Source organism: Caloenas nicobarica, chromosome 16 (genome assembly GCF_036013445.1).
Source record: "Caloenas nicobarica isolate bCalNic1 chromosome 16, bCalNic1.hap1, whole genome shotgun sequence".
NCBI classification, from domain to species: Eukaryota; Metazoa; Chordata; class Aves; order Columbiformes; family Columbidae; genus Caloenas; species Caloenas nicobarica.
In genome coordinates, this window is record NC_088260.1 from 2,824,658 (window position 1) to 2,852,053 (window position 27,396).

Consider the following 27,396-nt stretch of genomic DNA (forward strand, 5'->3'; position numbering starts at 1 on the left):
TTACCTAAACCAGGCCACAGCTCCCAATTCAATAACCAACTCACCTGTACCAGGACTTTCCAGTCAAACTTCATCTGTGTGTCTATTATGTGAAATCCCGGTGTCAACTAGTGCAGGAATATAAGCACGAGTCTTGGAGCAGCGAGCTCGGTGTCCTAAAATCACAGGCAGCCGCGCAAGAGTTAACTCTAAAGGTCCACAGAACACCACTCACATGTCATGGCACATCTCCATACATGTCTAATAACTGTCTTTTCATATATGAAAAATAAGCATAATGAGCCACAGGAGTTGAGCAGAAAATAAGAGGCATATGACAAAACCAGCTGATCAATTTAAGGGATGTGACTGTCAGTGTTTTAAAACTGGAAGGAACGAATATGCCAGGCTCCCTGAAAACTCATGGTAAGGAGGCAAGAGAAGAAAAAAACCAAACAACTTGTGTACTCATATTTAACTATGTTTAAAAATAACATTTCCTTTCATGTATCAGCATCATGTCAATACAATCTGGTGTGTGAACTGATGGTAATACACAGACCAGATCCTCAGCTGATTTACATCACTAACTTTGTCCATTCATGCATTGTTGTTTAAAGTGCCTGTTTTATAGCATCCTCCCTTTCAGCTTTTCCCTTGTCTCAGTTCATTTCCCCATGGCATGCTTTGTTCTTAAAGCAGTCTTAACCACTCATACATCAAAATATTTAATCAACATTTCTTAGTCAGAAAATAATCCTGCTTTAGACTAATTCAGTAGGAGACTCTGCAGTGGATTCAACATAAAAAAGGGTCAGAATGCATTTCCGAGGGTGCTTTAGAAAAATCAATGCTGACATGTTTTTAATGAAAATCAATAAGTGACATTAGATAATGAAACAAACATCTAGTAGCATTGCAGGCAGGCCATTTAGGCGATCAGGTTTGGAAGCAACCAGTGACGTCGGTGCTTGAACATGCAAGTAAGACACATAAAGTACAACTTTTTCTTTCTAACGAGAATTTCAAAATCTGTTTCCTGTGAACAATGACTCGAGGGCTTAAAATTTCCCTTCTCCCTGTTCCCTCGCTCCACCCCAGCTCCCAGTAAATCAGCCTTAGGAACCAGTGTCACGGTTCCTCTAACACGGTCTCTCCATTGGGAACCACTGACCCGTGGAGCCGCCGCAAATGCTTTGACAAGCTGCGGTGCAGCCTCAGCAGGGGAGGGAGATCCATTAAAAGCTGAAGTTGTGAAACTCTTTAGAAGAGGCCTGTCCCTTCTCAGAGTAATTAATTCTTTGACTGCCACGCTGAGACGCAATGAATGAACACACACTCTCAGGAGTAACAACTATGCTAATGGGGAGAAGCTGTGCAGACAAAGAATACAAGTGCTCACTTGAATTGGGTTAGACTCTCTATATGTAAACCAACAGTGCTATACACATGCCCAAAAATCAAAAGAACTCAGATGAAACCTACCTCATAGACCAATATTTACAATGGACATTAGTTTATACTCACATATTCTTCATATAAGTCTTGTGGGAGCCACCAACACCATTTCCGCCCAACTGATAACAATCTTTGCATCAGTTTGTCACCTATCAAGGACATTCCAAGAGCTTCAGATGTTGGCACACGCAAGGTCTGTCCCAGCCACAGGATGGTCATCTCGGAGGGACCACGGAGCCACCACTCCATCAAAATACAGTAAGCAGACCTGTGACTGAAGCAATGTGTCTGAAGAACATTGCTCTGGCTGCGGCAGGACCCATTGCAGCGTCTAAGTGCAACAGAATTGGTCTCACATGTGCTTTTCATACAGGGGAGGAGAGATTCCATTTACTTAGGCTCTGTGCATTTGAGTAGGATTTGCAGGCATTCTCAATACTGGTCTTTGAACTCAGCCATTAACTTCCAGGGTCTAGCCCATCTGTACCCACGCAAAACTGTGTGTTCTGTTTGCAAGTTTTAAACTAAAGCTAAATAAAAACAAAAAACCAACCAACTTGGTAGCAGAAAAAAAAAAAAAAAAAATCAATCTGAGGAAAAACACACACATGCAAAAGTTACCGATCAGAACACAGAAACAAGTGTTCATTATTCAATGACCTAACCAAGAAACCAGTGGCTGCTAGAATAAATCTTTCCACCTACAGATACACAGCAAACCCTCCCCTCTGTGCTAGTTCTATGGGGGACTCATACCTTAAAAAAATAAAATCAAAAAGAAAACTAAACTGTAAAATAAACAGCTCTAGTCAGTTCCACTGTTTTAAATCCCACTGTTCCAAAACTAACAAAGATACAAACAAAAACAATTTCCCTAAAGGGTATGAAATATTCACGCTTTCCAGGAAAGTTAGCAAATTGAGTAAACCCAAGCACACATGTAGGATGCATTGTACATTTCAATGAAAACTAGCAATATTTGAGGACAGATTTGGAACAAAAGCCTACCCATGGAGTCAACAAGACGACCGCAAGATTCATTACAAAGTCAGACACGGTGTTTTGGCTTCTGGCTGGACAGAAGGCTGTAGCATTAACACATGGTTCATTACAACAGAATTAGAGCCTGGTTATTCAGTGCTGCAGAAATTAGGGATGGTACACATCAAACGGAGTTTCCCATGAAAATACAGGGCCTCCAGCCCGGCCCTACAAAATCACTAATTATGGTGCAGAACCTATTTACATTCACAGAACACAACTTCTGTTTGGCAGTTCTTTGTCTTAATTTTTTCCACTGCAAAGGATTTCAAAGTCATCTTCATGAAAAGATGTGATTGAATATTTTTCTATATTCCCGCAGAAGCTTGAACAGAATTAAGATATAAAAATACACAGTAATGAGAATGAATTTAATATTTTCTCCTAGCAAGTGTACAATGATGTTTTATTAGCAGGATAAATTACTTTGCACCTCATAAGCAATGACTGTTACATTGAATTACTGTCGCAATTCAGACAGTTACATGTAATCAATCAAAGGCAGCTTTAAGGCCTTGCTATTCAATGGCTAATTTCTCAAAACACAAAATATGTGAGCTCACACAATTAGCCTCCTACAGAATGAAAGTAATGAACATGTCACAAAATAAGTAAATGTTTGAAAGTAAAGCAATCCAAGCATCTTGGGGGGAAAGGGAAGCTTCCTTAGTATTAATAAAACACTTTCAAAAATACTTCTAACAAGTACAGTTTTCTGTATTGATTTCTACTGAAATTCTCAGGGTAAAATATGCTATTCAGCATAATAAAGACCACCACAATCTCGTTTAGCAAAGTCAGGATGCATTTGAAGAGTTTTTACTGAAAATAGGGTCAGTCACCAAGAGTGGAAAACAACTCTATGAATGTCTCCATTTCCTTAACTACTATTTACAGTTCATTACAATATTTAAATACCAGCAATAAAAAAAAAAAGCTGCTTCCAGTAAAAAAATGTATTAAAAATACCCAGTTTTTAAGCATTCTCCTTATTAAGAGTCTTTTAGGTAACATCAGATCCTCAATTGGTATAAGCCAAAGGGCTCCTTCAATATTAACAGAGATATCATATTTTCTCCTCCAGCTAAACTTCTGTGGCATTTTAATTATACACAAGGTTTTACAGAAGATTCAGATAAATGAGGCACTGTCTCAATAGTTTACATCTCTCGTTCTCCATTTCCTTCCGAAAAGAAATAACTCATGCTTTGGATGTTGCTAGGAACCCAGTTTTTGCAATTCAGTTTCCAGTGAGCCCATCAGCGCGAGTGCCGCTGAGCTTGCGAGGTCTCCCCACCAACCGAAACGTGAGCTGCCTCCGTCCTCACTGACAAAACCACGACAGAAATGAAGTGATAAGGGATACGAATACAGGTGTTTCCATGATTTGCATGTGAAAGTCTAAGAGTTTTCTTGGGGCTGGTAAGCCTTTGAAGGTGGTGAGGAGAGGGTAATTGATGAGGGATGGTTAACAGTAGAGAAAATAATATGAAAGGAAGGAACATGGGAGGAGCTGGGAAGAAGTGGACTCAAAACCAATCCAGAAGTCTTAACCCTTCCAAATTGACCCACATACAGGTATTAACAGGAAGGCATAACTGCACTAGAATAAAGAAATATGCTAAGTGTTTATAATCTGAAATGACATATTTATGAAAAATACTAGTTATTACATTTGTCGTCACTGATTGTTTCTCTTTTTACATGAGCTACTTTATCTAGGAGCCACTTGGTCAGTTCTCTTCTTGACACTTGTTAAACTAATCTGATTAACTAAACTGAATCCCCCAAAGCCGCTCACACGTTTGCTGGAAGGCTGGAAGGTTTCTCCTGCCTCGCTGCTCCAGCTGACGCTCCCAGGGGACGGCCCAATGAACAGCTTCATAGCCCTTGCTCCCCTGGCAATCTGTCACCGAGTTTAAAAAAGCACCTTCCAGCTCCTCACCCCTACTGTTTAGAAACCAGTGCATCAGCAAGCAAACGAACCTGAAGTAACATCCCTGCTACAGATCAATGTACAAACTCGCACATGCCAAATATTAGTCAGCCATAGAAACAGTTCACCAAAATATTTTTTTTTTTTACACACATACATGTTTTGAATATACACACCCATTAAATGCAGAAAGGTTTTTGCAGAACGGGAAGGGCAAAGGGAAAAGTCAGGAACACAGTGTATGTATTTTTAGCATTAAAAATGCCAAAGTAAACAGCTACATTAATGTACTGGTTTCTCTGACATAATGTATCTTGATCACAATAAAGGAAGCCTTCTCTTCTTACAAAAGGAAGAGGATAGTGACTTCTATGCCAAATTTGCCTAATCCAATGCAACTTTTAAAGCATGCCCGGTCAATTCACAGTTTAGGTTTTACTTTATTTTCAAGTACCAGGTGGGGAACAGCCAGATCATGATAAACCTTACTCCAAAGCATCACTTGGATACAGCCTCTCACCCACAAGCCCAAGTGCCATTCTGACCTTGTCTGGACCCAGGATTCCTGAGGTCAGACCCCCTCAGACATCACAACTTTCAGTATCAGCTCCAGAGCTCCAGGAACTTATAAGCTTCACAAGCTCTACCATTTGCCAGCTTGCTGATAAATTCCAAGTTATTTTATTGAGCAGGAGCAAATATTTAATTGCACAACCATTAAAATAAAACTCTGGCAGGGGGAGGGAGGGGTCTTAACGGATTTTCTCTCTTCTTTCCTTCTCCTGAATATTCTCCTGAAATTCCATTTCATAAAAGATCAAGAGGGACCTCGTATGTCAATCTGTACTAACAAAAGCATAATGAAAAAGTCAGACACTTCCTGAGTTATTGTGAGGGAACATAAGTGAATTCCACAAAGGAACAACTGAAAGCAATCAGATTCACTTTCTGCACAGTTGAGAGAAACGCAATGCTCCCACTTAAGAAAAAAGGATTAAAAAAAACAGACTTACATTTGCTTTCTTCAGAACCATCAATCCATTTGAGTGAAGAGAGCCCACCTTTCAACTACAAATTGGCAGAAGCAGTGAATCACCACAGCAAGTGCTGTGCCCTTCAAAGCTACTATAAGAAGTCCTCTGGGCTTTTCAGGGGTAGAACTCCCTTCACATATTCAACAATCAACATACACCTTCAGCCACTGCACACGAGTGCCTTTGTTTGTCTGCTGTGGCTGGACAAAGGTCGTAACAAAACACACTGCAAACTAGATGCTCAGCTTTTATCCTGTCTCAGAACTACGGTTATTAGATAAGTTTTCTTGCAAGCGACATTTGAGAGAATCCTTTCAGACAGCATCCAGCATCATAGAACGTCCTCAGTTGGAAGGAACTCACGAGGATCATCGAGTCCAACTCCTGTCCCTGCATATGACAACCCCTAAATTCACACCAGGTGTCTGAGGGCTTTGTCCAACCGCTTCTTGAACGCTGTCAGGCTTGGGGCCCTGACACCTCCCTGGGGAGCCTGTCAACCAGAGCCACCAGATCCCTCTCCACGGAGCTGCTCTCCAGCATCTCGTTCTCCAGTCTGTATGTACAACCAGGGTTGCCATGTCCCGGGTGCAAAATCCAGCATGTTTCTGGCCAGATCCCACCATACGTCAGTCTTACAGCAGAATATATCTGAACAGTCAACTCTCAATGAAAGCATCTCTAAATACTGAGTATATCCATCAAAGAGCTCTTTAAAAAAATCCCCACAGCCTCCTCACCCTCCTTTTGTCACCACTTGGAAGAGCCAGTAAGAAAAATGCATTTGTCGATCAGTTAAACAGCCTTCACTGACAATGACTGATACGCTGTCTGGGGCACACAGGATTTGCCAACTGTGTTACCCAGACTAGTCATCCTGGCAAGCTGCCTAGACACCCTGACACCTGCACACAGTAAAGGTATTGAAAACCAAGGAATACAGATTTTTCCTTAAAAATGCATCAAAGCACATTCCTTGACGCATAAACTCCTGAAAGAGGAGTTGAAGGTCAGGGGAATAACTAGAATCCACTTAGCATAGACAAAACCCACAGCTTAGCTACACATGGAACTGTGAAAAGCACTCACTAACGAAATACTCCCGGGGAACAGAACAGACCAAGTCAGTCCTTCCCACACTGAATTCAGACTCATTAATGAACACATTACACCTGGGACTGTAACAAGTAAATCCCAAGCTGAACAAGCTTCTCACCTTGACTGAATGGTTCCTAGTTACACCAGTGTCACAGATGGCAAATAGGATCATGATGAGAATAGCACTCAGCAGTCATGTTTAAAGACACAGCACTGTAAGAGTCTGTTACCAAGAACTGTGATACCTTTATACCAGGTACACTGGTGTTGCAAACTAGTCCAATCAAATGGAAATGATTGCCAGTAAGTATCAATGCTATATTAGAAGCCTTACAAACAACACCCCAACCCTCTTGTTATAGTTTGTTCCATAAGCCATGCATCTAGTAAAGAATTAGTAAGAACTAGCAGATGATCAAGTACTTGGACACAACTGAGTAGAAGCCTGGTTTGAGAATCAGCAGTAGGTAGACAAAGATAAAATTTCCATTCTGCATACAGTTATTATGTGTCACATGTATAGATGAGTAGCTTTTTTGGTTGCATAAGTTCCTGTGAGCAGCTACCAAGTTATTTTAACCATCGTGTAGATTTTGATCTTCAGGCAGTAGCAGATAACTTGGCAGCGCAGGATCAGGCTCCCCGGTTGTTTCGCTGGTCTTCATCTCCTCGCTCCCTGCAAAGTTACTTCATGCTCAGCTCTAGGCAGAACTGGATAAAGAAAGATGATGATTTCCAATAGAGGGGATAGCAAGATGAAGTGGAGTGGTAAAGCTCCAAATTCTGAACTGTTAGAGGTGAAGGGATATCCATACTTCAGGGGCATCCATGAGAATACAGGCGATGAACAGGGAACGATGTGCTGCGAACTATTTGTACCCACTCCTCCTCCTTGCACACTGCCATCCCCCATCTCCGTGTACCCGGCAGTATTCCCCAGATGCTCACCAACTGCTGGAAGAGAGAATACCAGCTCTGTGCAGTCTGAACTGGGGAGAGGAGAAGAAAAGGAGGGAGTGCAAGAGAAATGCAGAATTACTTTTCATTCAAATGTGAAATTCCGGAGATTTGCATGGGTACAAGTAAGAGCAGAACAGAGCCTTAAATATTTAGTCTTTGAAGCTTTCACACTAATCATTTAAGCCAACGCAACCTCCTTAAAAATTCTACAGAATTATCCAAAGCCTTTCTGTTAAGCTAGTTCTAAGTATACAATCAGTTCCTCTCCTGCCCCAACATTATGCAAAGCGACTCAGGCAAAGCAACTCTAAGCCCCTGTGATAGATTTCTTCTTCCACAGAAAACAAAAGCTGGAGAAGAAACAGAAAAATAAAAGAGGATCTGAGGAAAACCTATTCACCGATCAGGGGAATGAGAGTACTAAATTCAGCTGGCAAACAGCAGCCTGGCAAAGGACTCATTGAGACCGCTTCCAAGTGTCGTGTCACAGCTTTGTCCTGCAGCAGATCAAGTCCGTGAGAAGCACAGCATGGTTTTGTCTGCACCCATCCAGCACCGCAGGACTCAGACCCCTGAGATACAAGCTTCGGATCCATTCAAAACAGCGCTATCCTGTGCAAACCCGGACTCAGATTCTAAAATTTCTCAGTGCCAAAAATGTGTCGAATGACTAGCTCATCTGTAATTGGCATATCGTAGTGGAGAAATCCCCTTGTTCAATAACAGGAGTCTCGCAAGGGAAATATGTTCACTTGCTTTTCACTGTTCTCTCTCAAACAACTTACAGCAAGCACACATCCAAAAAAAATAAATAGAAGACACAAAACAAAGTAGCCTTTCCCCTATACTACAGAAAACTACATATAAATTCTAGCACAGATTTGTTGAAGAGTGGAAGGGGTTAAAATCTGCACAGAATGAGAAAGAGCATTAAAATGCACTACTCCGATTAACGTTAAAAACACCAATTTCAGTCCATTTGTGCATTTCCAAGGCATTCTGGTTTGAATTTCTTCATTGAAACCAGGAGCTGGCTTCACTGATCATCAGGATGCACATACTACAGTATAATCAGCTTGTCCTGGGCACAAGCTACAGCACACTGTGGCTCCAATGCATCTGAAGAAGTTTGGGAACCTCAGAGAGGAAGCAGCTAAACGTATGATCTTCCGATTACACAAACGCAGCTTTCAGGGTTGAAATTGGGAGGGGAGGCTGGAAAAGCACAGTAGCAGTTATGCATCCTGAGCAGTGTCAGAGTATGAACACAACAGGGGGAAAAGTACGTAAGAGACAAAAAGCTTCACGGGGAATTAATGCTATCTAGTTGCTGTCATTGCATATAATCAAGTAGATGTTATAATACTGAGACAGCACATTATGGAGACAGCTGTAATAATTAGAGCTTTAACAAGCTCTAACACAAAACACGATGACATGGCAGTGGCATGATCATCTTCACTCTCAAGCTGTCCAACTGAGCAGGAAGGTTGTATTTATATTAGCTTATTAGCACACCCCACTTATCTAGTTTCTAAAAGCAGAATTAAAACCTCCTGCCATGTGCTGACACCTGGCTGCCATCCAAACTCATACTTCGTTTAGTATTATCATTGAAAAATGGATGGCTTAAGCAAAACTGGAGGGAAATGAGAAGACAGACAGTTGCCCATTACTGTCAGTTCATTCCACATGCCCACTCCTACAGCCTTCAGGAGACAGGAATCCTCCAGAAATCACACGTCAAGAAAATTAGTTTTCCTAAAAATCACTCATTTAGGCTATTGGTCCCCTTTTTTTGGGTCTCCAAAAGCTTATCGCAACTTCAATTCTGTGCAAGCAGCCTGGACTTAAACTAGATGTAAGGGAGAAATTTTTTACGCTGAGGGTGGTGAGAGCCTGGCCCAGGTTGGCCAGAGAGGTGGTGGCTGAACCATCCCTGGAGACATCCCAGGCCAGGCTGGACGGGGCTCTGAGCAACCTGAGCTGGTGCAGATGTCCCTGCTCATGGCAGGGGGGGCACTGGGGGAGCTGGGGAGGTCCCTTCAACCCAAACCATTCTATGATCCCAGAACCTTGCCAGAGCAGCAGTGTTTTACATGCCAAGTCTAGCTAGATGACAGAAACATGAACATGGCAATTTGTTCATCAACTTGCATACTTATGCAATAAGGATAATGAGATAAGTAATGAGCACAGAACATAGCAATCCATAAAAGAAAAAGTACATGAAAGATCGAGCAGGCAGGGCCATGTATTTCAGCAAAGTTTCTTACCTGTTTATTATTTTTCAGCTCTACGCTATCTGACCTGCTGGACAACTCATGCCACTAAGCTGTCACTTTGCAATGGCCATTCCAATATCCTTAGAGATTTAGAAAAGAGCAGGACCCGCAAAGTACGTACACCCCAACACCTCTTTCCATCAGGAATGCCATTCATGGAGAAAGAAGGGATAATAGCCAGGAGTTATGCTTTATCATTCTTTCGACAGTCAGAAAGTAAGCTTGATGCACACTCCTTTTAACTAGTCCCACTCTTTCTCTCACTGGGTCTGCTGAGTGCCTGTGGGTAATTAAAGTATTTTACTACCCGACTGACAGACGAGTGCTCCACAATCTACAAGGCTATTAAAAGGCAGGCATATTCCAGAAGGAATGCAAACAGAGCCAGAGCAAAATATTTAACAGTCACCTATATCAGCATTCCTAAAAATCAGGAAACACTCTGTAGAACTCCCTTTCCCCCCTTCATTGATTTTTATATTAAAAATCAAATCCAGTCTCAAGCGAGACAAGACCATGAACGTTCTCATTTTGCTCTAAGCATTCAATTTGCTAACGCATTTTAGCTAAAATTCCTGCTTAGTCACGCCTGACACAATCTAGTCTTTTAGGCAAACATTCCCTCCATTCTCTGTGCTATGGCTGCCAGCCAGTTTTCAGTTGATGTACCCAGGGTTTTTCTGCTTGTGTCCGAGCACAGCGAGATCTCTAAAACCTGCTCTCGCACAGCAGTTTTATCCTTGCATATGCTCTTCGTTTCTAATCAAAGCATATGCCTATTTATGTATAGGCAGGTCTAAACACGTGCACATTAATTTTAGAGATATCAAACTGAAAAATGTCAGATCCTCTAACTCGCCTTATACACACGAAACATAACTGTATGTCCTGAAACAAATACATGTTTCTGCAAACAGCAAATGGACATCATTCTTCACCCTGGAATTAAAGCTTTGTTGCAGGCTGATTCAAATGAAAGGCTTGGTCTATACCAATAGAAAATCATAACAATAATTTCTATTTAAAACAAACACACACAAATCACCACACACCAAACAACTCTCAAGGCTTCTACAAAAGGAAAGTGAAAAAGAGTTACAGACCCAAATCTTCTAAATATATGTCAGCCTTGGAAATTCTGTCACTGAAAAAACTATTCAGTAGCATTTCCTTCTCAGATAACCTCTTTAAAATCCAGCTAGTTCAGTCTGAGATCACAGATGAGATTTTTGTCAAACACAAGGAGAAAAGATGCTCAATGTGTTGGTCCACTGACTGATCACCATTCTCACTATCAGGTCTTGATGTTAAGGGCAAGAGTGGGCTAATATGTTCAGGAAGAAAGAAGAGAGGAAATATTTTTTTTTTTCCCTCTAACCTGCAATAATGCTCTTTGGAAGGTGGATGGCAAAGCAGCTTCCAAAAAAATTTCATATAGGCAGGTGGGAATTGGAAAGCACAGCCAGAAAGTTCAAGAAGTCCAAGTCACAACCCGCTCTCACTGGTGCTGCAGTCAAACTCTTCTGCTCTTGACAGGTAGCAGGTAATTCCACCGGAGGGAAGAAAAGCCCTTGAGGCCACCAGTAACCTCCTCTTCTGGTGCAATACAGCCAGGCCCTGTCCTGCTCACCACTCGGGAAAATCATTAGATCCCAGTTCTCTTCTTGTGCTATTCTTAGGTTTCTGATGCCTGAAGCTGCAAGGATATCAAGTTTCCTTCAGTTGAAAGAACACTCTGAATATCTCCAAACATTCAAACCTTTCTTTTCTTCTAAGAGCAGCACATCCTTTCCACAGTGGTGCCTGCTCAAGGTTTTTCCAGAAATGCAGCAGAATAGCTCCTACTCTGGAAGCTGTTAATTGTTCCCCAAAATGTGATTAATTTCTGAATGGTTGTTTTAAGATACTTGATCCATTGCCTCAGCTCTAATTACATTTCTTATGTCAATTAATTAAAACCATGCTAAATGAAATACCAGGTTTTATTTAAAGTTTAGGGGGAAAAAAAAAAAAAAATGGGATACAATTAGATGCTACCAGACATGATCTCAGCAGGTTTTCAATTATTCTATATATAATAGGTCCCTAATTCAATACAAAGCTGTAATTAAGAATGTAATTAACTCGTGGCATTCTACTGATGTCATACACCACAAGAACACATAATTAGCTACAGTTTTTAGTACAGATTCCTTAATGGATTGGTCTGTTTCATTGAGAATGAATTAAGTACATAAAAATAATTTACTATGGGAACTTGGCCAACATAATGGCTACGTTAAAAAAAAAAAGACAAATATATAAAAAAGAGCAAATAAACTTTGTCTGTCAAGGTCAATTTGGGTAGAACCCAAACCTGTACCTATGGTATGGAATTGCTGGACTTGCCTGCATACCTAACAGAGAATGTACCTACACAGCTCTTGAGAACAGGTGTAGGGACAGGTAAGAAGCAGAACATGTTTGCAGATGTATCTACTTATCATCTGGATGTGGGCAGCCTGCCTGAATAGGAAGAGCAGCAAATGAAGCTGCCTGCTGCTGTTTTGGTGATACACTGAGCTGTTCTACGCACACAGACAGTCCCATGTGCTTTGCAGATCGTCTTCCAGACTGGAATGAAGTGGAGCTTCTGGGCTCACTGTCTGCATTAGAGTTCTGGATTTCAGTCTGGGTTTTATAATATACTGTGATGCATCCAATCTCTGTGCTATCACGCCACTCGCTAAACTTATGAGAAACCCTCCAGGTCATTTCTGCTTATTAAAGGGAAGTTTGTGCTTCTGAAACACAGACTGTACAATTCTGGTATCTAAATCAAAGATTTCTGTTCTCAGTTACAATTATTTGAACACCACCATTTCTTTACGTTTTTTGTTGGTTTCAGTGGGGTTTTTTTGTTCAGTTGGTTGGTTGGCATTTTATTTTGTGTTTGTTGTTGTTTAATAGATGACATTTCTGGGGGAAAAAAAAGTGACAGAATAAAATATTTTCTTTCCCAAGAAAACTAAAATAGGTTCCAGAAACAAGTCATCAGAACTGCAAATAAGTGGTCTATGTGCACAAAGCGAAAACAAAAGAGCCTACAGAATATTTATTTTTCTTTCAAGTAAGCCCTCTTGCAAGAAAGATGAAAGGATAAAAGCCTGATATTTCAGCTAAGGAATCTCCTGCACTGTAGTTTGCTGGTGACGTGCAAGGTACTGACACGCATCCTAGGAAGTATCCAGGAACTCTATAGACATTGAATAGACTTCTCAGAGTCTCAAAAAAAAAAAAAGACACCCCCCTGTCTCTAAACACTTAATTTTACCCCCTATTTTGGGGAAAAAAAAAAAGAAAAAATGAAGCAATTAATGGAGTGTCTTATTACCCTATTTCTGTTACCCACTGTAGGAACTTACCACTTTGATACTCAAAGAACAAGGTTTAATTTTGTAACCTGACTGTAAGGAACTCCTTCATACAACAGACAAAGCCATTCTTAAAACATTAACCACTCCATTAAAAAAAAATCTATTTATATTCTCCTTATTCCACTCTTAATAGCTTAATCAGCAGGAATATTTACAAAGATCTCAGAGGAAGTCTGACTGTTTGCTTTGTAGGAGCCTAGAAAAAAGTTTAAATGCAGGTCTAAAAAAAAAGTATCAGATTAAAAATGAGGAGATGCTCTTGTAGTATTCTTATCAATACCACAGGTCAGTAACATTCTTGACCTTGAACATGCTCAGTCTTTTCTACAATATGTTGAATCCTCATTCCCTGACAGCTGCAAAGAACTTTTAGGGGATTCTGTGGCATCTGAAGTCTGGTACGGGAAAAAAAAAATTTCTTCTACATGCAGTGCAGCACAATGGAATGAAATAAAGTGAGAAATGATGAAAGCCTGCACAGATTAATTCCACTAAATCCATGCATTTAACTTGGCTTTTCCTTCAGCACTTGCTATAATCAAGGAAGAAACAAGAATGCTTCCAGAAAGCCAGATCTCAGATGGCCTCAATCACTATCCAGTGCTGTCTTTCAGGCATAGAACTCTGCCCTCTTTTTCTAAAAGAACGTAGCTCCTAAAGAACATACCTCAGTTAGTAGCTACAATCAGCTGAAAACAATCCACTGACCTGCTCAAAGATAATCAAGAATTATTCCAGAATAGCAGCATTAATTGAACTTGAAGTCAGTGAGTCCCAGTCACCGCACTGCATTAGCTGCGACTCCAAGACCAAGATAAGCAGCCTTGGCAAGATCAAGCCTTGAGCTGCGGCTTTGGCGTTTGCGTTGCCACAGAGTCCAATTCCTTTCCAGCTCAGTTTCTCAGGCTATGCCCATGTTTTTCTTGCAGGTCAGTGAACTTAGGGGTAAGAGACAAAGTTTTATCATCTATTTGTGCACTCAGTTCAAAGACCTAACAAAAAGACGGCAAAAAATTCACAGGTGGTTCTTCCCATGACCTCTATGGTGGGTAAACTCTCCAAACACACACTGCTCCAAGCTGGTTGCATCGTGGGTCCCCACCACCCACTACAGATGTGCCAGGTTCTCTAACATCCTGCTACTCAAGTCCTCGCATCCTTTTGTTTGTTTCCTCCCAACTTCATTCTTCTGTGATTAACTGTCAGCTAGTGAAATGGAAACACACATTGACCTATAACAGAACATCAATCACTGGAATGTCACTAATATAAAAATTATCTTGAGCTCATCTACCCCATGGAGAATTTTTTCTAAGTAGTTATCACATACAGACATGTTCAAAAGTTACCTCAGAAAACTCCTTTGGATTCCTAAAATATTCTACTAAATGTGATCCAGATGCTGTCTTTATACACTTTGCTAATGCTATCAGTTTTTAATCAAAATGGAACTAATTGAATTAATGGCCCTAATTAACTGTAAAGGTTCTTTGAATCACAAGATGTCTCTTTCAGATCAAAGCAGCACAGAAAGAGTCTGAGTTCAAATCTATTCCCACATATCCAGGGTCTTTCTTTAGGATTCTTATACTTTTTCCACAGCTCAAGATGTTGGCACTTCATGAATCAATCTCAAAGGATATTAAAAGCAGCAGGAATAGCCTACAATGAGCCAGAAGGTTCCTTCACAAAAAAGGAATGTTAAGTTTGCCAAGGAAAGCACTAAAAAAGTAACAAGGAAATCCAAACTTAAACTTAATTCATCCCCATATACATAAACATTAAGATACAGCCTTTAATGACATATTATTTCTTCCAGAGAACTCTGCCTAAGGCTGACAGAATGGACAGCTGCTCACCATTTCTTTAGCATTATGTATAAACCCACGCATTAATTCAAGACACAATATGTAAGTGTTGCACTGAATTATTAAAATTCTGATAAACTTTTTATGCAGCTTATCATGGTACTATACAGAACACTTCAGAAATATCAATACATTTACTTACGCAACACTTTCCTAGAAGAGAATTATCTATAATTTTAAAAGGATGAACTTCAGCACAGCAAAATTCATAACTAGACTCAGAAGCACCTGCTAATACAGATACCTAATTTAGAAAACCTGCAGCCTGATTTTCTGAAGAACACAGTATTAGTGAGCAAGCCTCTTGCTTACGTTAGGGACAGCTATAAAGAAAAATATGAAAGCATACAAAAAAAAAATCTGTCTTTTTTCCAAGCATAGCGCTAACCCTGTGGTAGGAACAAGAACAGGATATAATTCCCCAGAGTGTTACTAAACTCCTTATCTTTGTACTGTCTTTGCTCCTTCCATGAGATACAAGTTAACCTGGAAACTTGTCCAGCATGCCTGGCTACGGCGAGTAAAGATGAGGGAAGGATTCAGAAAAGAGTCCTGGGTGCCAAGGGAAGCTTCTGAGAGGTAACAGAAGATGCTTAGAACCAGATACCCTCTGTCTATGCTCCTGTAGTTTGCATTTGGCTTATGAGGACAATCTTGTGGTCTTTGAAGGGCTATTAAAAATATGTTCTAGGATGCCATCACTGAGTATGGAAACCAGCAAGAGCCACAGAGGCTGTTTATACTGAAAAATGCCAAACTCCTCTCTGTATAGATTCAGAAGTTGAACCCATGCTGAGCCTGTTACATCTACACACCTTCCAGCTTCTGTAACAAATGAAGCCGCAGTCCGCAGACAATAACCTCCTTCAGTACAAAAACTGGGATTTCTTCCCAGGAAGCTATCCATCCTGGGTACCAAATGAGACGGCAGCCCCATAGATAACCACCTGTTCCTTAACCCTTGTCGTGCCCCGAAATGGCAGAGGGAGGACGCACGATGGCTTGTGACAGTTAAAGAGGAACATACCCAAGAAAATCCGTACGCAGCTCTGGCATCCGAGATGCGGTACGGTCCACAAAGACAACACACTCAGGATAATGCTGCGGCCACCCTCTCAATTCTGCATTAAGAATAGACTAAACCCAATTTTCAGGCTCAGAAGTCTGGCAACTTTGAATAGACTTTTCATAGAATTAGACCAAAAGCTAGAAGGCGACAAAAATATGTTTATCCCCTTTTTTATCTGCCTTTTTTTTTTTTAAGGCAGGGACATGTTTGCAGGAGTTATCTGCAGTCATGAATCTTGCTTAGTAAAAATGAATTTTAGCATTCATACATCATCACTTCAGAGAGAGAGATTACAGAAAACACCATCTATCTTTGTCTCTAACAGTGAAAAAAAATCACAGGATTTAACCCAACTAGTGCTGCTCATAGAAATTATTCTGGCTGGCTAGAACTCAGCATTTCTAGCTGGCTTTGTTCTCAGAAGCAACTGAAACACTTCACAGAAACTTTCCCAAATCAGTAAAAAAATATGCAGCATGGAAAACTTCAGCTAAAACTGCTGGAGCTTGAGAAAGTCCCATTTTTAAAAGGGTACTATAGTGGGAAGTGTTGAACAGTTAATGTGATTTTCTGATACACAGATGACACTTTCTAGATAGAAAATTGTGATTAAATTCGTTTTTTAAACTACCAATTCATATTCCTCCCCCCCTCAACTTTACTGCACTTCCTTGTTGACTTTTTCAATATAACACCGATCCATTAGGAAATATCACATATGCAACAAATTAGGCCACAAACCTTTCATCTCAAACTGCTTTGAAATGTTGCTTAGTAAACCCACTAGACTTCATTTTTTCAATGAAGAAAGATTTCTTCACTAAGTCTTCACATTGTGAGTATACCATGTGGTTTGCATTTTCTGTTTCTTCAAAACAGTTTCCCAAAAGCTCACACTGTTTGATTCCATTTTCAGTTAAGATGAGCTAAAATCTGAAATGTGGTGAGACTAATTCAAAATTACAAGGTATGGGAGAGGTCATATTCACCCTGTACTTAAGTAGAGTGCTATTTTCTTTTGTGCTATGTTAGTATAGAATTTAAATTTCAATGTAAATTCAAGTATTTCTTCAAAGATGATTAGAAATTAAGAAAATCATAGGCTGGTAAGTCACAATTTGCTTTCTATGAAGGTGGAAGGTTGGATGATGTATTAAAGTGACAGCTTTGGATAACCAAATCCACGAACACAGGGCACAGGCAATAGAAAAGAGAGATTTCCAGCTACGTCCTTTAACGTTTAATGCACAGAAACACCAACTGGTGTGTTTCATTATTTTTCAAGTTTGGAGGATTTTCTGTTGCGTATGTACAACTTCAGTCACGTACGCCCACATCCGTCCTGTGTGACGGAGGCATCTAAACATGGTCTTTACTTGTCCAAGACTTTGATAATGGAAGCATAAATACTCTTTTGGACTCAAAACATCACATCAATATGAATCTGGAAGCATTTCTTACTCTTCTGTGATCACAGAAACATAGAATAATTTAGGAGCCTAACTTATATACTTAGATTTTGAAACTGTGCAAATGGGATGGATTTCCAAAAAGTGGCGACCGCTTAACAGAAGCTATAGGCCCATCTACACTTTGAAAAATATATCTATACAGGTTGAATTAAGTCTCACCTATACTTATGATTCTATTATATCAACATCTATGTATAGATAGGTTATTGTTCCCCCCATGGTCAAAGATACAGACAACACTTTCAGCTGAAACCCCGAGCAAGTCATCTCACTTTAAAGCAAACATCTACATTGGTCGGATGAATTACTCTCCTGAACACTGAAGACCATTAACTAGATCACCAATAGCAGTAGCTGGAGCAATGATACTGACACTCAAAAATCAAGTGAGTTCTAAGCTTCGACCACCCGTAAGAACTAAGGATAAATATATTTAAAATGCCTCTACTTGTAACAGCCAGGTAATCTGGATTATATGTACTTTAAGTTATTCGAACACATGAACTCAGATGAATTGTTTTAAACATCCTCCCGTGATGGATGTCAATTATTTGGACTACACCTATCACACATAGACTAATTAGCAGAAGGAGGAAGATTTCCTAAACCGCTTCAATTCTGACAGGGTCTAGCAGTGCCAAATTATATCTGGCATCCTGAACCAGCTCCCCTCTTCCAGGAAAGGAATATGTAAATACTGTAAAAGAAGAATTCAAAAACTATTCTTTACCTGTGAATAGCACTACAAACATCCTCTTCATCAAATCTGTTTCCCTTCATACAAAGAGAAATTGCATGGTAAAATGAGGGAAGACTGAAGACACTTTACCAAGCAACCATGAATTCTTAGATATATACAGAGCAATATGTATGTGGGTCGAAATCTTTCACTTGCAATCTGTAGGGCATGACAGAGTGCCCACAGAACAGAATTTGCCTCATTACAAAAGAGCTAGAACTTGATCAGCTAACAGCTTATGCCAGTGTCTTGGCAGTTATTCACAGAGAGGTTCTAACACTAAAAAACAATGTTTAATTTCAGAAAAGTCCACAGTCATAGAATAATGAACTACAAAAAGAGAAACTAATAAGCCTTCAATTTGACATACTCTTATTAAATGATAAACGAAGAGAATAAGCGCAAAAGCCACGAAATACAAAAAAAGGCCAGAACATTCCTAAAGTTTAAGTGGGTTTGGACCACTGTCAGTTTGATTTAACAAAGTTGAGAGATCCATTTCAGGGTCTAGGTCAGGATCCAAAATTTTATAGGCACTCAGGATTCCACTCCAACTTTACACACCTGTGCTACTGACAAAAGCAGATCCTTCTCCTCTCCCCAAATGAAACAAATCACTATACATACTTTCCAAACAAACTATTTGCATTTTGTGACTTCCCTAAACAATATTGCCTAAAGGCATGATTTCTACCTCAAACCAGTCCTGACATTACTGCACCACATCATCATTTCTAAATGTCATCTGGTGATTCCTATTAAAGTCCCACAGTTCCGTCACTACAGCTAATTTAATTCTAAATGAGTTTTCAAAACCAAGACTAAAGTTCAATGGAAGCCTGAAGCTTTGAGGACTTGTGAAGCTTTGAGCTTGAAATGCAGCAGTATCTAACTTTAATCCGTGAAATAGCCAAGGCGACACCATGAATATGGTTCTTTGAATAACTGTATAATGCAATAAAGTAAGATCTTCCAGATGGATGTTGCACTATAGGTGTTTCCAGACCAGCATTTGTCTTTCAAGACCAGTCAGCACCTTCCTTTCATCTCCAGACTGCTTGTGACACTCCAAAGGAAAAAAGAGAATATACTAATTCCGTTGTGTCACACACAGTTGGAAAGATTCCATCTACTAGTTTGCTGACATTCCCAAGCACAACACATTAGTCATATTTTCATAGTGATTCCACAAGCTAACGAGCACCTCCAGTGAATTGCTGAGTACCATCGGTTGATACTGATCTTGTATCAGTGGGGTTTTTTCCTCTGTAAAAAAGAAACAGTAATAATTAATTCACATTACTAGCTAATCAGTTGCAGATATTATTGTAATAAGAACTTGCAATTTTACACCAAAGAAGAAAATCTGAGGCAGATGCTTGGCATGGAATATTTTAGCTGAAAAAGTTAACTGTTGGGGAATTTATAAGAAACTAACCCCAAGCTCTTTTAATGGCAATTCTAATAATAAGAAACAGTGCTACTAGTCATGTCATAATAATGGAAGAAAGTTGGGGTTTGGGCTTTTTTTTGCAGGAGGGTGGTGATGGTGTGTATTTAGTTTGCGTTTAGGAACATAGCTTTATTTTCAGCATCAAAAAGCACATTTTACCTGAACGAGAAAAACGGTAATACATTAATGTCAGCCTCCGTTATTTGTTCAAAATACACAGAGTCAGCAAAATGAGAAAAAACACCTAATACGGCAATCAAAGCTGAGCAGTTTACCAAGTGCCTCTCACATTCTCTAACCTCTCAGTGTTTAATATCCTGCATTGGATATATAACGTACGCAACTCCCATAACAGCCTCTTTTTTTACGATAGTGTCCCACCACCAAATTAAAGCCATACTGCTCCAAGTGCTGCACCGTGCTCCGCTAAACTGTCTCTCCCCCACTCCAGCCCATTCTCTCTTTTGCTTATACAAGCAGTAAATTGATCCCAAGGTGATACAAACTCACCCTTTATGAACAACAAAGTACTTCGTGTGTTTTATCTCCCCGAAGCAGCTTACAGAGATATTCGAGGCATGGCAGAGTTGGCAGAAAAAGAGGGTTGCTCAGTTTGGGAGAGGGCAGAAACCTGGCAGCATCAATTTACATTGGCTCCCGCTGGTAAGAAACTGCACCCTCGGGCAATACAACTGGTTGGAAAACGGAATTTCACAAGGACAGAAACAAACATTTTGAAGTTTACCTTCATTCTCAATCAGAAGAAAAAAAAAACCTAATTGTTGCATAAAGTTCAAATGCCTTTCAAAAGTCATTTGGAATGACACATCTTTTCACAGCAACTACAAAAAGCCTTTTTTAAATATCAAAAATATTATAGAAAAATACTAGTGATGCATCTATGCTGTTAGCTGATTGTATTTGAATACCTTACTAGAAGTCAAAATGATAATTTTGTGAAATAGTTCACAAAAAAGTATTATCTAAGTAAATTTTAGATGCAAGCACAATTTTCAAAATAATTGTTTTGTGAACTGTATGTTTCAAGAAGATTTTCAAATGAAGAACTGCTCAGTTATCAAGCAGAAAAATACAGCGATTGAATAAATAATACAACATCAGATGTATCGGCAGATACATTTCAACATGTATACTTTGTGGTTGCACGTTGCAGTTAACCAGCAGAAGGTAGTGGACCAACCCCTCTGTTGTGCTGGTATCATGGGATATCATCTTACCTTTAATTTACTAAATATTTCCTCTTCACGCACAGAGGAACTGACTTTTAGCCATGCTCAGGAGACCAGCAAGTCTTTTTTTCCATACAAAAGCATTAACTTTTTTCAAAGTCGCCTTTTTTTTTTCCATAATTAATTATGCCTTCTCCCCTTCACATTCTTGTTTAACTTCAAAGTTTTCATAGAAATGTCAAATTCCTAACCACTGTTTTGGGGCTTGGTGGTTGCTTCATATTACTGAAAAGGGCGATACACTTACAGTCTCCCCTTGCAGCAGGTTTGTGTTTCCCGATCTTGAAGAGGAACATACAACTAAAAGCAACAAATGAACAAGTTCTGGTAGTGACAGACATCAATGTAATTATGATTAAAAAGATTAAAAATTCCACGCTGTCCTTCTATAAAAATCTACAAGTTTTATAACAATTGTAGAAGAAAATGGAAAAGTATTATGTGAAAAGAAACAATTAACAAAAAAAGGCATTTGACCTTATACATGCCTCTTGTAGCACTAGCAGATGACAAAATCAGATTAAATTCTTACTACAGTATATAATAAAAGAAGTGTCCACTTGAGACGACTTGTCTAGCTGTTTACATCTGTCAAGCTGCTAAAACTGCACAGTTGTAAGAGAATGCTTTTGATAATGACAGTGGAACTACGATTAGTATGATCTGTGTTATTCAGGCAAAAGAAGTGCCAGAAAAGATTGTCTCCAAGCACAAAGTTACTGACCCAAGACGTCAGTGATGCAATAGGAAGACATTAGCACATTTCTTAAGTGTAGCAGCAAAGAATCACTTAGTCAAAATGTACTTCCCCAAAGAAAAGTTCACCTAATTGACCAGTGCTGCAAAGATGCCTGTAATTTTAGTGATGGAAATGACACTTTGTTTATGGAATTCAAGCTCAACAGATTAATATGCTTTAGAATTGCAAAGAAAATAGAGCGGACTCACTGGGTCATTTCACTAGATATAGTTGAAAAGAAAAATGGTGACCTGAGGCTGTGTATTGACCCAAAAAATATGAACAAATAGATAAAGAGAGAGTATTTCCATTCGCTAACTAAAACAGACACAGGCACTACTGGACTGAAATTATTTCCAACGCTAGATGCATCCGCAGGCTTTTACCAGATACCTCTGAGTGAGGAGACTGCAGAAGCTCTGAACTTTGAATGCACCATTTGTCCGTCCCTGTTTCAAAGGGGTCACATCTGTCACTAGAGCCTGAGCCAGTCCACAGAACACAAAACAGTACAACTGCTTGAAGAGCTGAACACTGCGAAACTGTTTTGCTAGGGTACTGAGTCTGTAAGGAAGGCTGAATATATCTAAAGGACTCAGGCCTGCAAGAGCAAGTCAGGATAAGAGTCTGAACTAGACAAAGGCAGGTTTTCTGGCCAGAAAGTTATTGCTTATCACTATGACGGACAGAGCACACAAAATTCAGCCAAACACCATAGGTTAACATCTTACAGCATCACTAGATATTACCTGTATTTGGATCAGTGTAGTGTTCAGATACTAAGGAAATACAAAAAGGTCCCAGCGAACGAAGTATCCAAACCAACAAAATGACAATCACGGTGGATGAGAGACAGGGAGAGAAGGAAGGAAACGACTGATGAAAACACCAAGACAGTGGTATTTGTGAGAGCAGAGGCAAGGTCTGACTCCTGCTACACAGCTTCCCTTCCACTAAATCCACCTTCCTTCGGTATCAAGTCTACTTAGCATCCAGTAAACATCTCCTTCATACTGATGGACAAGTATTGTTTCAAGTCACCCACAATTTGTGTTTGCTTTCCATTATATCCTCAGTTTAGCTTTTTAATGTCTGTATTAGATTACTTTCAATTACTGTCTTTACCCACTTAAGTTCTCACAACTTGTTGCCATTTTACTTTCACGTCTTTTATCATAATGTGCTTTTTGTCTCTCTCAAAATAGCTAGGGCACATCGAGTGGAGCCTGCCAGATGTGAACTACTGCCAAAATCTCAGCGTGGCAGCACAAACTGGCATACAGCATATGAGGAAATCAAAGGGTGTACCAAAGCCTTGAAGAAAATTGGGATTCGGCACAACAAATCTCTGACACCACTTCAATGGTGTGATCACACTCTGAAGATTTCAAGCTTTCATCTACTTGTCTCTCGACTAATAGCCTTAAACAGGCATGACCCTCACCATGCTCAGAAACAACAGCTCAGAGAGATGTTCTACAGAGAGGCACCACCTTGACAACTCTACCCAGGAAAGTTTGTATAAGATGCCAACACTTCTAGCAAATTTGCTTTTATTCATAGAGTTTCTATCTCTTCCTTACAAGCCACTTTTCCAGCGGTGCTGAACTGCTGCTTTGTCAGTGGAGTTTAAAAAACACAGACCCGAATCCCAGCTCTCAAAAAAATCCCTACCCTTTCATCTCAAATAACATAGTTTGTCAATACTTACTAATATTTAGCCAGTTAATAAAACATAATGGTGTGCTGTTTGTTACTTCATTTCATACAAATACTTAGTTCCCTAATTCAAGAGCTAGACACATATTTATGTATTAGAAAAGCAATTACAGATCTGACATTTTATATCACGCAATTGTGCATTTAGAAGTATGCTTGAATAGGTATTTCTAATACAGCTGCTGGGTATTTTACCAGGTAAGTACAGCATCCAATAAACATAAGATCTACTACCAAATATGGAAACAAAGTAAATTAGAATATTAATAGCACTATCTCCATTTCGGAAGTGTTACATCCAAAAGAAAGCTACTTATAAAACTCCATGCAGTTATAATTTCACATAATGCAAGTCCCTGCCGTGTTCTTCGCTAGCACTAACTCAATGAAATTAAGAAAAAGAAAAATAAGGAAATTGTCTATAATGCTAGGATATGCCATGCTACTGAACTTTCAAAATAGGACATAAAAAGCCTCACTGCTTGAACAATTTAAAATCGGAATGAAACAAACTTCAAAATAAAGAGCCTCGATCAGTTTTCACACCATTGTAACTGAAACAAGTATATAACGCACGGTTGTGGTATAAACAAGAGCAGAACCAAAGCAGGTGCTATACCAGCCCACGCATGCACAACTGTGTGGGCATTTGTGTTCAAACTCTACTTAAGTACCTAAAATTCCAGTAACTCTGTGCCCATTTAACATCTGCCCATGTTCGATACCTTCTTGCATATATGTGTTTCTTGTGCAAATTAATCGGTCCTCTAGCTCTGCCTCCTTAAACTCTTTTGTAGGACTTACTAGATTCTGCATTTCCAGTTTCTATGATTCTTGTTGTAGTTCACAGTTAACATGAAACTGAGGATTCCCAGTTATCTATGCATTATACAATGAAGTACATCTGTACACTTGTGTTTGCATTTATGCTCTGATAAAAGAAAACAATTTAAAAAAATAAATAAAAAACCTTAAAGCTCATGAATACCTCCTATTGGCTATAAAGAGGCTTAAGCACATGCATTAGCACTTCACTGAAAAGAGGTCATTTCCTGAAAGGAATATATATACACACTTGGGATTTACTTATGTAAATATGATTTCACACACATACTCTCCACCTAGGGAACAGGCATCTAATAACCGGTATGTAAAATATGTGCACGTACCTAAATACAAGAGCACTTTTGCACACTGAGTTTTTATCCATCCTGGTCCGACTAGAGGCACGGCTTAAATTAAATGCCAAGCTTCTTTCTTGAGATTGAATGAATTAACATTATTAGCAAGAAAATAACCACAGCATAATGGCACACTGAAGCCTAAGGCAACATTTTAGGAGAATTTTCTTAGAAATTCAGGGCTGATAGGAGATGCTAATGAGTTCAGAGAAGTAAATATAGCTCTTTAAACAGCAAATGCCAACTTGTCTATAATAGTAAGTTTCTCGGCACATTTACAAACATTTTTGCTTGCGAGCTATAAAGTGACTTTCATTTAGTCAGACTTAGGCTCTCAAGAACAATCACTATCCTAACACGCCAACAAAAAGAGTGCAAATACACAAGGGGAGCGCAAATGAAATGCTTGTTAAGGGCACACAAGGAAACCATACAAACACCTTATTTGAGAAGTTTAATTAACTGATTCTTTTCTAAACCATCCTGTGCCCAGCAATGCTGCGAGGCAAATTCTCTACTCAGACGCTCTGCTTTTCTTCCCCGAAGGAAAGTGGTATTTTCTCCCTTATTCTCGAAGAGCCCGGCAAGCCCGGCAAGCCCGGCAGCTGCTGCTGGCAGTGGTTAGCGTGGCACCACTAGTGACTTTTTACAGCATGGCTGAGTCAACACTGACCCAGGTTCCAGCAGAGAGAAATGGCTTAATGAGGTTGGGTTGTTTATAACCTCTCACTGTAGCACTTTCTCCCACCCTTAAGCAGCAGCATAACCCCTGTATTTCTCATATATTTGCAGATGGAAAATGCCCACACATCGGTGCCTAACTCGATGTATTAACGCAAACACTTATTGGAGAAGATGCACTTGTGACTGCCAAAGCTGCATGGCAAGACAGACACACTGCCCCAGAAAAATGCCAGACCCTCTTTACAAGTCTTAATCTCATGCAGTCTCTAAAGGTGAGCACCAGGCTAATATAATTCTCACCTCCAGGCTGCAGCAATCAAAACAGGAACCCGTATTTAGCATTCTTCACATAAGCACTTTCAGAACACATCGAGTCACTGGGATGTCCATTAATTTTAATGTACTATATTAAAATGATCAGCATTAAGAGGCCATGCAATTTTCTGCCAAGTACTTTGTTTTCCTTACCAATGGGGGTGGGAAAAGTCCCTTTATGAATTGCTACTGATTCCACCCTTGCTTCATTCTTGAGACATTATACTTCTGTGTATCTCATGGCTGCCTCTACAATCAGCTACCCTGGGAGAGAGGTTGGCAGGACTGGACCAAACTAAACAATGAAGAGTCTTTTATTAGTAATCTTCTTATGTCAGTAAAACAGCACCACTAATGCCAACAGGATAAAAAAGGCAAAAATATTTTTTTATTCCTAGAGATGGCAACAACGGCAGGAATCGCAGAGAACTTCACAAGTTCCTTCCCCCCCGCCCCTCCAAATTAGTATGAAGGTATATTTTTTAGAAAATATCCACAGCTATCACAGTCTGAGCAAGAAAACAAGAAGTGTCGAGACATGGCAGCCTCCTACTACTCTGCACAGAAACTCCTGTTTGGATCATGCACAATTTAGATCCCTGAATCCCTTTAGAGATTTGCCTTTGTCAAAGGGACTGTGTGATCACAGAAGTTCAGTGATGAGGAAAAAAATGGGAGATCATTCAAATGACCCCTCTGCTAAGACAAACCTGCTCCTCAGCTGTCTCTTTAATCAAGCTAACAAGCATCTTGCCCAGGTAACAGGGTTTCTAGCCAGTCTCTAGAGCTATCACTGCACAGCTCCAATCTAATTTAAAGGACGATATTCCCAAACGCTGTCATGGTACTCCTGGTGCCGCTTTCAGCTTTCACCACTCCCCATATTCCGTTCCGAGCTGGGACTGGGACACCCCCTCCCACAGAGACGAGCTCTTCAACACACCGCGGAAATTCAGCTGCATTTGTAAATACCATCATCGCCGAGGCAGAAAGAAAGGAAACTTTCCCTGTTTCTGATTTTAGTCAATTGCAAGCTTGCAAGCTTTCCCACCATTCAAATAAACGAGAAAGAAAAAAAAAAAATGGGGGGGCAGGGGGGAGCAGATTTTAAACCAGCAGAGACAGAGGCAGGATTTAAAGGAAAAGAAAAGGGAGGAAGGAGGAGGGAGTAATTTAGTTCACACGCCACTACAGTGGAACACAAGCCACTTGCTCAGGAAGGAGTTGAGGTCTCTAGCTGCAAACCAGCCCAGCGCAGCCCGTACGCGATCAACTGGTGACTCCGCTCCCCGGCCCCGCGGAGCATCCGCCGCTTCCCCCGCTCCGCGGAGCATCCGCCGCTTCCCCCGCTCCGCAGCCCCGCCGGCAAGCGCCTCCCCGCTTACCTCCGCAGAGCAGGGCTCCCAGGAGCACGCTGACAGCCGGGCAGCGGGGCCCGCCGCCCCGGCCAGCCCCCGCCATGCCGAGGAGATGGGGACACGTCCCGGGCGCGGCTCCGGGGGGCTCCGCCGCTAGCTCTCCCCGCCCGCCGGCCGCGCCATGGCCGGGCTCCGCACGCACACCTCGCTCCGGAGCGCCGCTCAGCCCCGCAGCGGGCTCCTGCCCATGCCGGCTCCGCTCCTTCCTCCTCCCCTCCGCGTCCTGCCCGAGCGCCGGCGGGGGCGCGCAGCGGCTGACGGACGCTCGGGGGCTGACGGACG

General features: G+C 40.5%; 1 protein-coding gene across 1 annotated transcript in view; it reads right to left on the reverse strand.

Annotated features, from left to right (window-relative positions):
- The window catches only part of TMEM132C (transmembrane protein 132C), a 177,895-nt gene extending 150,738 nt beyond the window's left edge, over positions 1-27,157 (reverse strand). Inside the window, exon 1 of the mRNA XM_065646400.1 lies at positions 27,082-27,157. Within this exon, the coding sequence (XP_065502472.1) occupies positions 27,082-27,157 (76 nt within the window). The remainder of the gene's footprint in view (positions 1-27,081) is intronic.
- Between the last annotated feature and the right edge of the window lie 239 nt (positions 27,158-27,396).